Source organism: Panthera onca, chromosome E1 (genome assembly GCF_046562875.1).
Source record: "Panthera onca isolate mPanOnc1 chromosome E1, mPanOnc1 haplotype 2, whole genome shotgun sequence".
Lineage (NCBI taxonomy): Eukaryota > Metazoa > Chordata > Mammalia > Carnivora > Felidae > Panthera > Panthera onca.
In genome coordinates, this window is record NC_138352.1 from 42,707,318 (window position 1) to 42,721,752 (window position 14,435).

General features: G+C 35.8%; 1 protein-coding gene across 13 annotated transcripts in view; it reads left to right on the plus strand.

The window, feature by feature from the left end:
- Window positions 1-14,435, plus strand: part of BCAS3 (BCAS3 microtubule associated cell migration factor) — a 614,259-nt gene that overhangs the window by 230,759 nt on the left and 369,065 nt on the right. For all 13 annotated transcript variants that reach the window (XM_078437391.2, XM_078437395.2, XM_078437397.2 and 10 more), the window contains one exon: window positions 4,400-4,533. In XM_078437391.2, coding sequence (XP_078293517.1) covers window positions 4,400-4,533 — 134 coding nt within the window. The remainder of the gene's footprint in view (window positions 1-4,399; window positions 4,534-14,435) is intronic.

Here is a 14,435-nt window from a genome sequence, read left to right on the forward strand (position 1 = left end):
GAGAGAGAGAGAGAGAGAGAGAGAGAGAGAGGCAAAGCATTAGTGGGGGAGGGGCAGAGAGAGGGAGGCACAGAATCCAAAGCAGGCTCCAGAGCCTGACATGGGGCTCAAACCCACGAACTGCAAGATCATGACCTGAGCCAAAGTTGGACACTCTACCGACTGAGCCACCCAGGTGCCCCTAAAACAAAGTCATTTTAAGTACAATTATATTGATTATAAAAGTGAAAGAATAGAAAAGTATATGCCATGAGTGCACCAATCAAAACAAAACTAGAGTGATGGTATCAGTATCAGAAAAGTAGACTTCAGAACAAAGAAATTACCAGGTTAAAGTGGGACATTATGATGAAAGAGGCAGTTCGCCAAGATGTCCTAAGAATCCTAAATGTGTGTGAACTTAAAAGTTTAGTATTTGGGAGCTATATAATAAACATATCCACAATTATACTTGGAAATGTTCAGTGTTCAGTTCAATTCAGTAGTAGAACAAGACAGCAGGCAATCAGTAAGGATATTGAAGATCCTAACAACGCTATCAGTAAACTTGAATTAACTGACCTTTATAGAACACTCCAGGTGTTTCAAGTATACATGGAAGAGTCACCACAACCTCTTCTCAAATATAAAACAAGGTTTAACAAATTCCTTGTCGTCACTAAAAATTAGTATGTGAAAGATACCTGAAAAATACCCAAATACTTAGAAAAGCTGAACAATATATCTTTAAATATCCCATGAGTAAAAGAGGAAATATCTAGAAAACATTTAGAACTGAATGCAAAAGAAAAGGCAGTGTGTCAAAATTTTGGAATTCAGGTTTACAGGGAAATTTATATCAATATATGCTTACTCTGAAAAAGAAGAAAGTTCCTGAAAAAGTAATCTAAGCTTCCACCTTAAGAAAACAGAAAAAAGAAAGAGCAAATAAAACTAAAGCAAGGAAAATGAAGTAGCAGAAGATACTAATAGCAGAAGGAGAAAGATAGGAGAAAGCAGAAATTGAAAAAAGAAATCAGAAAATCAGTGCTACTCAGAATAGATTTCCTTGAAAACATTTAGCTAGAATGATCAAGAAAAAAAGAGGGAAGACAAATTGTTGATAACCTCAATGAAAAAGTGGACATCACCAAAGACCTTACAGGTATTAATAAAGGCCATTTCCTTGAGTTACAGAAAGTAATTCACCCAAGGACATTTAAATTAAGCCCCCAAATTTTACATTTTAAAATAATAAAATTTAAATTACAAAGAAATTAAAATAAAAATATTTAAAGGTATTTTTAAAAATTTTTTTTAACGTTTATTTATTTTTGAGACAGAGAGAGACAGAGCATGAACAGGGGAGGGTCAGAGAGAGGGAGACACAGAATCTGAAACAGGCTCCAGGCTCTGAGCTGTCAGCACAGAGCCTGACGCGGGGCTCTAACTCAGGGACCGCGAGATCATGACCTGAGTCGAAGTCGGCCGCTTAACCGACTGAGCCACCCAGGCGCCCCTAAAGGTTTTTGTTTTTTTTTTTTAAAAGGCCCATATAGTTTTACTGACAAATTCTACTGAAAATCTAAGTAGGAAATAATAGTGGTTTTCCGCAATCTCTCTCTTCAGTTTCACAAGACCAGCTTTAGCCTGATACTGAAAACAGACAAACTCGTGATTAGAAAGCTACGAACCAATAACCCTCAGGAACAGTAATGAAAATCTTAAAACCTTAGCTAATTGAATCCAGCAGCATATAATAAAGGATTTTGACCAGGTGGAGTTTATCTTAGAAATGCAAGTTTTGTTTGACGTTTGATTTTGTTTGACATTTGATTATTTACTAAAATTCACCATATTAATTGAGTAAAGAAAAAAAATGCATAGTCATGTCACAGGTGTAAAACACTGTACACAATTCAACATTCATTCATTATAAAAACTATCAACAAATTAGGAGTAGAAAGGAACCTCCTTCACTTGATAGAGAGTATTTATAAAAAAAAAAACAACCTACAGCTAACATCATACTTAAAGATTGAATGCTTTCTCCTAAAATTTGGAAGGCATGAATATTACTTCTCCCCATTTCTGTTTTCCTCAGCAGTGTAGTAAGTGAAGAAAAATAAAAGGCATGTAGTTTGTAAAGGAAAAAATCAAATTATGTCTGTTCACAAACTACATGATAATCTGTAAAGAAAACTCCGTGTAATCTACAAAAAGCCCTGACTAGAACTGGCAGACTATCTGTCAATATAAAAAAATGTCCATTATGTCTCTATATGCCAGCAGGGAATAATTGACAATTGAGATAAAATGAAAAGTACCATTTATAATGGATCCAATAAAAAATGTGTATAATTTATGTACTCAACAGGAAAAATAAGAAGTCAAAGAAAACATATATCAAGAAATAGGAAGTGTTCGTAGATTAGAAGGCTCAATATTGTTAAGCTGTCCATCAGTCAATTTGATTTATAAACTTAATATAACCTTCCCCAAAATCCTAAGAATTTTTATTTATTTAAGATTTTTTTAATGTTTATTTACCTTTGAGACAGAGAGAAACAGAGTGTGAGTGGGGGAGGGGCAGAGAGAGAGAGGGAGACACAGAATCTGAAGCAGGCTCCAGCTTCTGAGTTGTCAGCACAGACCCTGACCTGGGGCTCGAACTCATGAGCCATGAGATCATTACCTGAGTCAAAGTCGGCTGCCCAACTGACTGAGCCACCCAGATGCCCCCCTAGGAATTTTTAATATCAAAAATCTGATTTTGGGGTACCAGGGTGGCTCAGTTGGTTGAGTGTCTGACTCTTTTTTTTTTTTTTTTTTTAATTTTTTTTTTTTTTTTTAACGTTTTATTTTATTTTTGAGACAGAGAGAGACAGAGCATGAATGGGGGAGGGTCAGAGAGAGGGAGACACAGAATTGAAACAGGCTTCGGGCTCTGAGCTGTCAGCACAGGGGCCCGATGCGGGGCTCGAACTCACAGACCGCGAGATCGTGACCTGAGCCGAAGTCGGCGCTCAACCGACTGAGCCACCCAGGCGCCCCTAGCTCAGGTCATGATTCCAGGGTAATGGGATGAAGTGCCACATCTAGCTCCGTGCTGAACATGGAGCCCACTTGAGATTCTCTCTGTGTCTCCCTTTGCCCCTCTCCCCACTCATGTGCTCTATCTAAAATTAAAAAAAAAAATCTGATTTTGTGTTTGGAATGGAATTGGAATAGCCAAAATAATGTTGAAAAAAAAGGTTCTTTCTTCAACATTTGATATAAAGTTATGGTAATCAAGCAAGTATGGTATTAATGAAAGTATAGACACAGAAAATGATGGACTAGAATAATACTTCCAGGTGAAGACCTATGCAGATACAGCCAGTTCATCTTTGGCAAGTTGACAATGGATAAAGAATAAAGGATAAAGACCTCAGTGAGTAAAGAATATTCCCTTCAAGAAATCTTGCTAGAACAATTGGACATTGTTTGCAAAAAAAGTTAGTTTGATACCTCACAATTTATGCATAAATTAACTTAAAACGAATGATAGACCTCTATGCAAAATATAAAACTGAAATTTTGACAAGAAAACAAAATTTTTGTGACCTTGGATTAGGCAAAGAATTCTTAGCTATGACATTTCATCAAAATTAAAAACTTGCTATGTGAGACACTGTTCAGCATTTGAATAAATATTATGCCAGGGTAGAGAAACATTTTTATTTTTTATTTTATTTTATTTTTTTTTAAATTTTTTTTTCAACGTTTTTTATTTATTTTTGGGACAGAGAGAGACAGAGCATGAACGGGGGAGGGGCAGAGAGAGAGAGGGAGACACAGAATCGGAAACAGGCTCCAGGCTCCGAGCCATCAGCCCAGAGCCTGACGCGGGGCTCGAACTCACGGACCGCGAGATCGTGACCTGGCTGAAGTCGGACGCTTAACCGACTGCGCCACCCAGGCGCCCCAGAGAAACATTTTTAAACTGGTGGATTAAGTGTAGGGTATTTCAGATACACTGAAACTTAAAATTCAGGTTTTAAGAAGTGGCAAAAAATGGGAGCAAGTTTTAGTTCCATGGAGAGAAGTAATTTTCACATTCTTTGTTATCAGATTTGCTATATTAAAAGGCTTGTGAACTCTCCATAAACTTTTCTCTACTAGTTGTACAGGAACCTCATAAAATCTTTACAGCTAGTATCCTCACTATGCTTGTATACTGATATGGCATTAAGGTTTTGTGTTCATACAGGAAAAAGATGCTGCATTTTAATTTTTTTTTTAATTGGGGAAATTTTTTACATCTTTGGTCATTTTTTCCTTCGGTGATATTTTAAAGCATAATGAATATTTTGTGAAAATATTTCATCAACATACATAATTGTTTTTATTTTTACTCCCTCTTTGGTGTGTTCTTCAGGAATGCTTCTAGTTACAACAGACACCCTTGGCCATGACTTTCATGTCTTCCAAATTCTGACTCATCCTTGGTCTTCGTCACAAAGTGCTGTCCATCATCTGTATACTCTTCACAGGGGAGAAACTGAAGCCAAAGTAAGTTGTATATTTTTCAGAAGGTGTGTGTGTGTGCATGTGCATGCATGTGTGTAATATGACATCTAAAATAACTGGTTATTTATATCATATTGAAGCTTAATGTTAGTGACAACATACTATTCTTGGTGATAGAGTATATCAGGTAATTAAGAAAAAATATTTATCCTATAAATATTATTCTGTATAAATATTTGGCCCCATAAATACATAAGTAGTAGGTGAACAAGTCAATGAATGTTGATAAAACAAAAGTTCCATAAGTTCTATTTGTCCTTCTCCTCCTACCCTGTACCATTTCTTGCCCCAGCAAAAACTCTGTCATCTATCTGATGTCTCTCCAGGTGCATGCATACATGTACACACACAGACACACACATACATGTAAACACATTCACATATACACAAAAATAATTGAGTTTTGTAATGTATGACTATATGGATAATATTCAGTGGTATGTAGGAGTCAGTTCACAGTGGCTAGTGAGAATGAGTTATGTACATTTCTCCCAAACTCTGGATATAGTGACATTGTGTTGTTGGTATGAAATCATCCATGGTAAGAGTGTTTACATAATTGGAGTCAGCAAACTCTACAAATCAGAACTATTTTTTTCTTATGCAGCCAGCTTTTAACATTTAGCAACACATCACTGTGCACACATGTATGGGCATGCCCACATCCACACATCCACACACACACAACCACATATGTAATTTACTAAGCATTTGTATTAGGCACCATGCTAAATGCTTTTACATGTATTTAATACTCTTAATATCACTTGGTAGATACTGTGATAGCTTAATAAGCTAAAATCCCAACTATTCTTTTGTTTCCCAGAGCCTGTGGTTATGCATTTACCAGTACACTACTGTAAATACTTTATTCTGAGAGATAGCTCATTGACACCCACCACCATTTATTGACTAGTCTTGTCCTTTCCCAATAGTCTAAAATGCTGTTTTAGAGGGGCACCTGGGTGGCTCAGTTGCTTAAGCATCTGACTTCAACTCAGGTCAAGATCTCACAGTTCATGGGTTCGAGCCCTGCATTAGGCTCTGTGCTGACAGCTCAGAGCCTGGAGCCTGCTTTGGATTCTGTCTCCCTCTCCTCTGCTCTCCCCTCCCCCCCTTGTGCTCTGTCTCTCTCTCTCAAAAATAGATACACATTAAAAAATTTAAAGAATTTTCTATAATAAAATGAAACATCTTAAATATATAGAAATCCATGAGTTTATAATGATACTTTAAAAGGAAGCATTGGACATAATTGTAGGTAGCTTGTTTACTAACTCATTATCCTCAAAACTGATAATTAAAGAGAGAATATTCAGCATTTACCTTGTCTTCCTTGTATCAATTTAATAAGATAACTGAATAGTTGATGAGGTAAAGTTTTTCCTTATGGAAGAGTTCCAGTATTAAAAATTTTAGAATTTAGATTTAGTGTGGAGGTCATTTTGTAATATATACACAGAATGAATCATGTTGTACCCCTGAAAGTAATATAATGTTGTATGTCAATTATATGTCAATTAAAATAAAAGTTAGAATTTTAAGAATCACCATTGTTGCTACCCCTAATGAAACAATGAATTTAGGCAATAATCATCTGTATTTGGCTTTAGCTGATGAGTCTTAACATTACCAAAGTGGAACAGTCAGATATCATTATGTGCTTCCTGATTTGTGTAATAGGATGTATATATACAATATCATCTATGAAATATTTCTTCCAAGTCCTCTCAATTAAATCTGAATCTAATTCAGCCCCTAAATATAATTAGTACCTTACATAAAAGACAGAGATAGAGGGTCAAGTTAAACAGTATCATGAGAATGCAGCTAGCCAACTCTGAAATGTAGGAAGTTCTTCATTATAAATGTGGCCTGATTTTTTCCAAGTTTTTTATTTAAATTCCAGTTAGTTAACATACAGTATAATATAAGTTTCATGTGTAGAATTTAGTGATTCAACACTTACAATATCTGGTACTCAACATGGACAAGTGCACTTCTTCATCCCCATTTAACCCAATCGCCTCTGATAATCGTCAGTTTGTTCTCTGTAGTTAGGAGTCTGTTTCTTGGTTTGCCTCTCTTTTATCCCCTCTATGTTCATTCACTTTATTTCTTAATTTCCACATATGAGTGAAATCATATGGTATTTGTCATTTTCTGACTTATTTCACTTAGCTCCATGCACGTTATGGCAAATGGCAAGATTTCATTCTTTTTTATGGCTAATAATCCAGGGTGTGTGTGTGTGTGTGTGTGTGTGTGTGTGTGTGTGTGACATCTTTTTTTGAAGAAGAGACTTATGTATGCATTTATTCTTTTTTTCAAGTTTTTACTTAAATTCCAGTTTGTTAACATACTGTATAATATTAGTTTCAGGTGTAGAATTTGTGATTTGTTGCTTCACATACAATATCCAGTGCTCATCATAACAAGTGCCCTCCTTAATACCCATTACCCATAACCCATCCCCTCCTATCCCCATCCCCCTCCACCTCTTGCCCACCTCCCCTCCGGTAACCCTCATTTTGTGCTCTATAGTTAAGAGTTTGTTTTCTGGTTTGCCTCACTTTCCCCCACCATGTTCATCTGTTTTGTTTCTTAAATTCCACATATGAGTGAAATCATATGGTATTTGTTTTTCTTTGACTGACTTACTTCACTTAGCATAATACTCTTTAGCTCCATCCACATTGTTGTAAATGGCAAGATTGCATTCTTTTTTATGGCTGAGTAATATTCCATTGTAAATATATATGCTACATCTTTATCCATTCATAAATGGACATTTGGGTTCTTCCCATCATTTGGCTATTGTTGATAATGCTGCTGTAAACATTGGGGTGCATGTATACCTTTGAATCAGTATTTTTGTATCCTTTGTGTTAATACCTAGTAGTTGTAATTGCTGGATCATAGGGTAATTCTATTTTTAACTTTTTGAGGAAACTCCCTGCTATTTTCCAGAGTGGCTGCACCAGTTTGCATTCCAACAGTGTAAGATGGTTCCCCTTTTTCTGCATCCTCACCAACATCGGTTGTTTCCTGTGTTGTTAATTTTAGCCATTTCCTGTGTTGTTAATTTTAGCCATTATCACATTAGATACTATGTGAGGTAGTATCTCATTGTGGTTTTGATTTGCATTTCCCTGATGATGTGTGATTTTGAGCATCTTTTCATGTGTCTGTTTGCCATCTGGATATCTTCTTTGGAAAAAGATCTATTCTTGTCCTCTGCCCCTTTTTAATTGGATTATTATTATTATTTTGAGTGTTGAGTTTTATAAGTTCTTTATATATTTTGGATACTCACCCTTTTACCAGATATGTCATTTGCAAATATCTTCTCCCATTGTAAAGATTGCCTTTTTGTTTTGTTGATTGTTTCCTTTGCTATGCAGAAGCTTTTTATCTTAATGGAGTCCCAGTAGTTCATTTTTGCTTTTGTTTCCCTTGCCTCTACAGATGTGTGTAGTAAGAAGTTGCTACAGCCAATGTGAAAGAGGTTGCTGCTTGTGTTCTCCTGCAGGATTTTGATGGTTTCCTGTTGATGGTTACAGTTAGGTCTTTTATCCATTTTGAGTTTATTTTTGCATATGGTGTAAGAAAGTGGTCCAGTTTCATTCTTCTGCTTGTCGCTGTCCAGTTTTCCCAACACCATTTGTTGAAGAGACTGGCTTTTTCCTGTTGGATATGTTTTCCTGCTTTGTCAAAGATTAATTGGCCATAGAGTGGTAGTTTCATTTCTGGGTTTTCTATTCTGTTTCATTGATCTGTGTGTCTATTTTTGTGCCAGTACCATATTGTTTTGATTACTACAGCTTTGTTATATAACTTGAAATCTGGAACTGTGACATCACCAGTTTTGTTTTCTTTTTTTACAATTTTTGGCTATTCAGGGTCTTTTGTGATTCCATGAAAATTTTAGGATTATTTGTTCTAGCTCTGTAAAAAACGCTCTTGGTATTTTGACAGGTACTGCATTAAATCTGTAGATTGCTTTTGGTAGTACAGACATTTTAACAATATGTGTTCTTCCAGTCCATGAGCATAGATTTTCTTTCCATTTGTTTGTGTCATCTTCAATTTCTTTTGTCAGTGTTTTATAGTTTTTAAAGTATAGGTCTTTCACCTCCTTGGTAAAGTTTATTCCTAGGTATCTTATTATTTTTGGTGCAATTGTAAATGGGCTTGCTTTTTTTTTTAAGTTTGTTTATTTTTTAAGTTTATTTATTTATCTCTCTCTTTCTTAAAAGAGAGAGAGAGAGAGAGAAAGAAAAGGACATGGAGAGGGAAAATCCCAAGCAGGTTTTGCATGGGCAGTGCAGAGCCCCATGCGGAGCTCAAACTCATAAACTGTGAGATCATGGCTTGAACCAAAACCAAGAGTTGGTCGCTAAACAACTGAGCCACCCAGGCACCTTTGGGATTGCTTTCTTAATTTCTCTTTCTCTTCCTTCATTACTTAGTGTATAGAAAAGCAATGGATTTCTGTACATTTATTTTTGTATCCTGTGATCTTACTGAATTCATTTATCACTTTTAGCATTTTTTTTGTGGAATCTTTTGGGTTTCCTATATATAGTATCATGTCATCTGTAAATATTGCAAATTTTGTTTCTTCCTTACCAATTTGGATACCTCTTATTCCTTTGTGTTGTCTGATTGCTGTGGCTAGGACATCCAGAACTATGTTGAATAAAAGTGGTGAGAGTGGACATCCTTATCTTGTTCCTGATCTTAAGGGGAAAGATTTCAGCTTTTCCCCATTGGGTATGATTTTAGCTGTGGGTTTTTCATATATAGCCTTTATTATATTGAGGTATGTTTCCTCTAAACCTAGTTTGTTGAGGGTTTTTATCATGAATGGATGTTGTGCTTTGTTGAATGCTGTTTCTGCATCTATTGAAATGATCATATGGTTTTTATCCTTTCTCTTTTTGATGTGTTATATCACATTTGTTGATTTTTAAAATTTTTCTTGACTAATTTCTCTGACTAGGACTTCCAGTACCATGTTGAGAAAAGCGGTGAGAGTGGACATCCTTGTTTTGTTCTTGACCTTAGAGGAAAAGCTTTCAGCTGTTGACTGTTGAGTGTGATGCTAGTTGTGGGCTTGTCATAGATGGCCTTTGTTATGTTGAAGTATATTCCCTTTATACTCATTTTGTTGATAGTTTTTGTCATGAATGGATGTTGAATATTTTCATATGCTTTTTCCTTATCTATTGAGATGATCATATGATTTTTATCCTTCTTTTTGTTAATGTGGTATGGATCTCAGTCAGCATCTAGATAGAGGCTGATTGGAAGCTGGACTCTCAGGCCGCATCTTTTAAAGTATGAAAAAATACTTCTTTTAGGGATAGTCTAAGAGATGGGCATTTTAGTCTACTGTTCTGTTTTGTGCCCTGAATGGATAGGGGGTTAAGAGAAATCATTTTAAACTATGTAAATATCCCATTTTCCCCCCAAAATTTGTAACACTGCTTTTATTTATATATATCATTAAATTCCTATTTTATTCAGTAGGTTATATTCACTCAGTAACTGTTTATTTTAATGCTCTGAATATCCCAGATTTGGCCAGTTAGCACCTATCAACTTGACATCTGTGTCCTTTGACATATCTCCATTTTTCTCTGACAATGTCCTTACCCTCTGGCACAACTAAACTTGTTTATCCTTTTTTTAGTTGCCATTCAATTTTGTTTCTTTTGTATGGAAGGTACCAATTAGATGAACATTTTGGGTTAAAAATTCAATACTTCACTGTGCTGCTGGGCACATTTTATTTCTGAACTCTGGTCCTCACCAGTCACTGGTATTCCCTACGTTAGCTATAACCTCCTAGAACTTGAGTATTTTAAATATTTATACTTTTTTTTTTTACCTTATACCTATTAATATATTTAACTTATACTTCATTTGCATTAACATTATTTATCATTTAATTTACTTGAACATGCAATCCGGAAATAGAGATCATGCTTAACCTTCTTGGTATCTGTCATCCTTAGAACAGTGCCCTGAACATGGGCAAATGTTTATAGGTACAGATATTTGCTGCTGCCAATGTTATTCCGGTTTAACATGTAGGGAAACCAAATAGAAATTATTAAAATTATTTTGTTCTGTGTCACACCCTGTAATTTAGGAGACTGGAAATTTCTAAATGTCAAATATTAAGATCTAAGGAAACTCAATTAATGACCATAAAATTAATTTTGTAACCTCCTACTGAAAATTATTTTGAAATGATATATAAAATTTAACACTGATTTTGAAATCTACTTAGCATATGATCTGTCTTTGAGTACTTCAAAATCATGTCATTCTGGATTCTTCCAACAACTCTGAGGGTACTTTAATCAGGCAAGGAAAAAAACCTCAAGTATGTGGATCTAATTATGTTGAATTAAGTTGTTTTGTGATCTATGACTTGGGATATCCTCTGCATCTGACAGCAATTTTCCTCATAAGTCACATATGCAGTTAGAAAAATATTCCTAGTTTTCAACAGTCACACACACACACACATATACACACACACACACACATAGTAAAACCTTACAATATTTTGTTAATATACTTCCATAATATCTTACTCAAGCAGATACAAGTCATTTTAGTACTTAACATGCTAATTTTAGTAAATGGTCAACTTACTTTGGAAACATTTGCACATCAGAAAAGTGTTACTTCTACCTTATCAGAATAGTTGTATAAAATGGTAAGATTTTAGGCTTAATTCTCAATGGCAAAGAATCTAGCTATTTAATATTATTAATTGATAGTATTTGATAGTTCAGATAAAAAGAAATAATTTTAGTATGAGTATGTCTAGATTGCCTACTTATGTTTATACTGAAATTTAAATTTTACTGGACTTTCTGTATTTTTTTAATGCTTATGTATTTAATTTGAGAGAGAGAGAGAGAATGAGCAAGAGCTGGGGAGGGGCAGAGAGAGAATCTCAAGCAGGCTCCACACTGAGTGGATTGGTAGTCACTAGCTATTAGTAGTCACTCCCCATTCCCCATCCCCAATTTTCATATATATTTGGATGCTGCTTAGTAATTATATTACCAAGGATGAATTATCTACTTTCCTTAAGTTTCAATTTATTGTAAAATAGGACCAAAGTCCATTTCATAGCATTTATTTCAAGAAATGTTAGAAATAATATATGTAAAATGTGTTTTACTGTGCTTAGTAGAACATTTGGCACAGTAAATGACAAGGATTTAACATGAGGACCTTCACGTTTGGTCATTGTAGAGTAAGAAGGAGATTGGTGGGAAGATGGTGGAATAGGAGGACTTTAAGCTCTCCTCATCTTAGGATACAGCTAGATAACACTTACATCAGTATAAATAACCTAGAATAACAGGAACTGGATTTACCTTCCTACCTGAAACAGTTAAAGAACAAACAGTACTTTTCTAGAGAGTGTACATAAGGCTATGAAGGATGATGATCCTTGAGAGATGGGATGTAAATGAGAGAAACCCTGTGATTGCCTCAGCTTACTGCCTGGGCAGAGTTTCCATCCTGTGGTGCAAGAAGGAGGAGCCCAAGTGGTGCGTGGTAGACTCCCCCTGTTGATAAGGTAATGCTAAGAGTGCTGAGAGGTGAAGATCATGGAGTTCTCAGGACAGAGTACTGGAGAGATAACAGCTGCAACGATAGAACCTCCTGAGATCTGCAGAGGAAATCTTAGGCCATGGAAAGAATCATCATCATATCAGAAAGGAAGAAAGTAAAACTGTGTGTATTTAAAGATGATGTGATTGTCTGTGTAGAAAATCTAATGGATTCTGCAAAAATAGTTAGAGTAAGTGATTTTAATTAGGTTTCAGTATATTAGATCAGTATATAGAAGTCAGTTGGACCTCTACATGCTAGAAACAAACAATAGGTAATTGATCATTTAAAAAAGAGTTAAGGGGCGCCTGGGTGGCTCAGTTGGTTAAGTGTCTGACTGGCTCAGGTCATGATCTCACAGTTCATGAGTTCAAGCCCCGCATTGGGCTCTGTACTGACAGCTCAGAGCCTGGAGCCTGATTCAGATTCTGTGTCTCCCTCTCTCTCTCCCCCTCCCCCACTCCTGCTCTGTCTGTGTCACTCTCAGAAATGGATAATGTTAAAATAATTGTTTTAAAGTTAAAAGTAAAAAATAGTGTGTAATATGTACTTACCATGTGTGAGACATGCCCTTTGAAAACAATAAAACATTGCTGAGAGTAAAGACATAAATAAATGGAGAGTTGAACCTTGTTTTGGGGTTGGAATACTTAATATTGTTAGGATATCAGTTCTCTCCAAATTGATCTTATATTCAGTGCAATCCCCATCAAAAACTCAGCAGGATAAAAACAAACAAAGCTAGCAGGAATTTTTGGAGAGGGTGTAGAAATTGACAAATTACTTCTAAAATTCATGTATAAATACATAAGGCTTATAATAGGCAAAATAATGCTGAAAAAGAAAAACAAATTTGGAGGAATATTACCACCTGATATCAAGACTTATTAAAGCCACAGAATCAGTAGGGAATCCAGGAACATTCCCATACATATGGACAATTGATTTTTGACAAAGGTGCAAAATGAGAAAGGCTAGTCTTTTCAACAATAGTGATGGACTGCTTGGGTATTTATGTGCAAGAAAAATAAGCATCAATCCATCCCTTATCCCATATACAAAAATGAACTCAAATTTGGATCATAGATTTAAATGTAAAACCTACTATGAAAAGCTTTTAGAAGAAAATGTAGGAGAAACCTTTGTGATTTGGGTTAGACACAGCTTTCTCAGATGTGACACTAATAGCAAAATCCGTGAAAGCAGTATTGATACATTGGGAGTTCATTAAAACAAAACATATCTGTTCTTTGAGAAACACTGTTAATAGAATGAAAGGCACAAATTGTCTTCCCATCAGCCAATGGAATCTTACCTTGGGTATGAGTGACCCAGATTGTTCAGTTATCACTGTGATTTGTTTTGTGCACTCTTGGCCTTAAAAGAGGGACATCTGCAATCTGCCAGTATGTAGTCTTCCTCATGGTAAACCACAGTAGGTTTGGCCAGTGTGTCAACAGTATTGTTTAAAGCAGGGTCAGCAAACTTTTTCTGTAAAGGCCAATAGTAAATATTTAAACTCTGCATCGTATATATTCTCTGTACTCACCTTTGTCATCTAGTACAAAATCATCTATAGATGATATATAAACAAGTGGATATGAATGCCCCACAGCTATAGTGACCCCTCAATTAAAACAGAGGTCAGCTCTCCATTATCCTACTGTGCTAATTGGTCTTCATTTGTTCCACCAGCATTTTTGTTGGGGTTGTACAGCTGCCATAGGCTAGTGGACACCATCGGTCTTTGTCTTAGCCAAGCCATCAGGGAATCAGGCACAGGCATTTAAAGGAAGCTCTGTGAGTCAGGGGTCTATTGAACCAGTGGCATTGCTTTGGGCAATGGAGTAGATGATAAAGTAGTTGTAAAAACAAGATGTTTCTATGGCCAGGTTGGAACATACTCTGGAACATACCATTTCCACTTGACTAGCAAGCTCTGTTGGGTCCTTACCATCATGTTGATTATCAAATTTGAGTTGATCCATTGCAATATCGGTCTTGAAAAATCACAAGGCCTCATGGGTCAGTTGTTCATTCACAAGAACTTAGTAGCAAATAATAGCTACCATCTGAAAAAAGGGAGTGTATTTGGTTGTTGGATCAGGCAGGTGGCGATGTTGTACTGGGATAACACCTTAAGTACTTCAGCAGCCATTAAGTCATTACCTAACTTATTCCTACTGGGATTCTGTTGTTTCTATTATATAACACTGGGAAGGAACTGGAAGCCT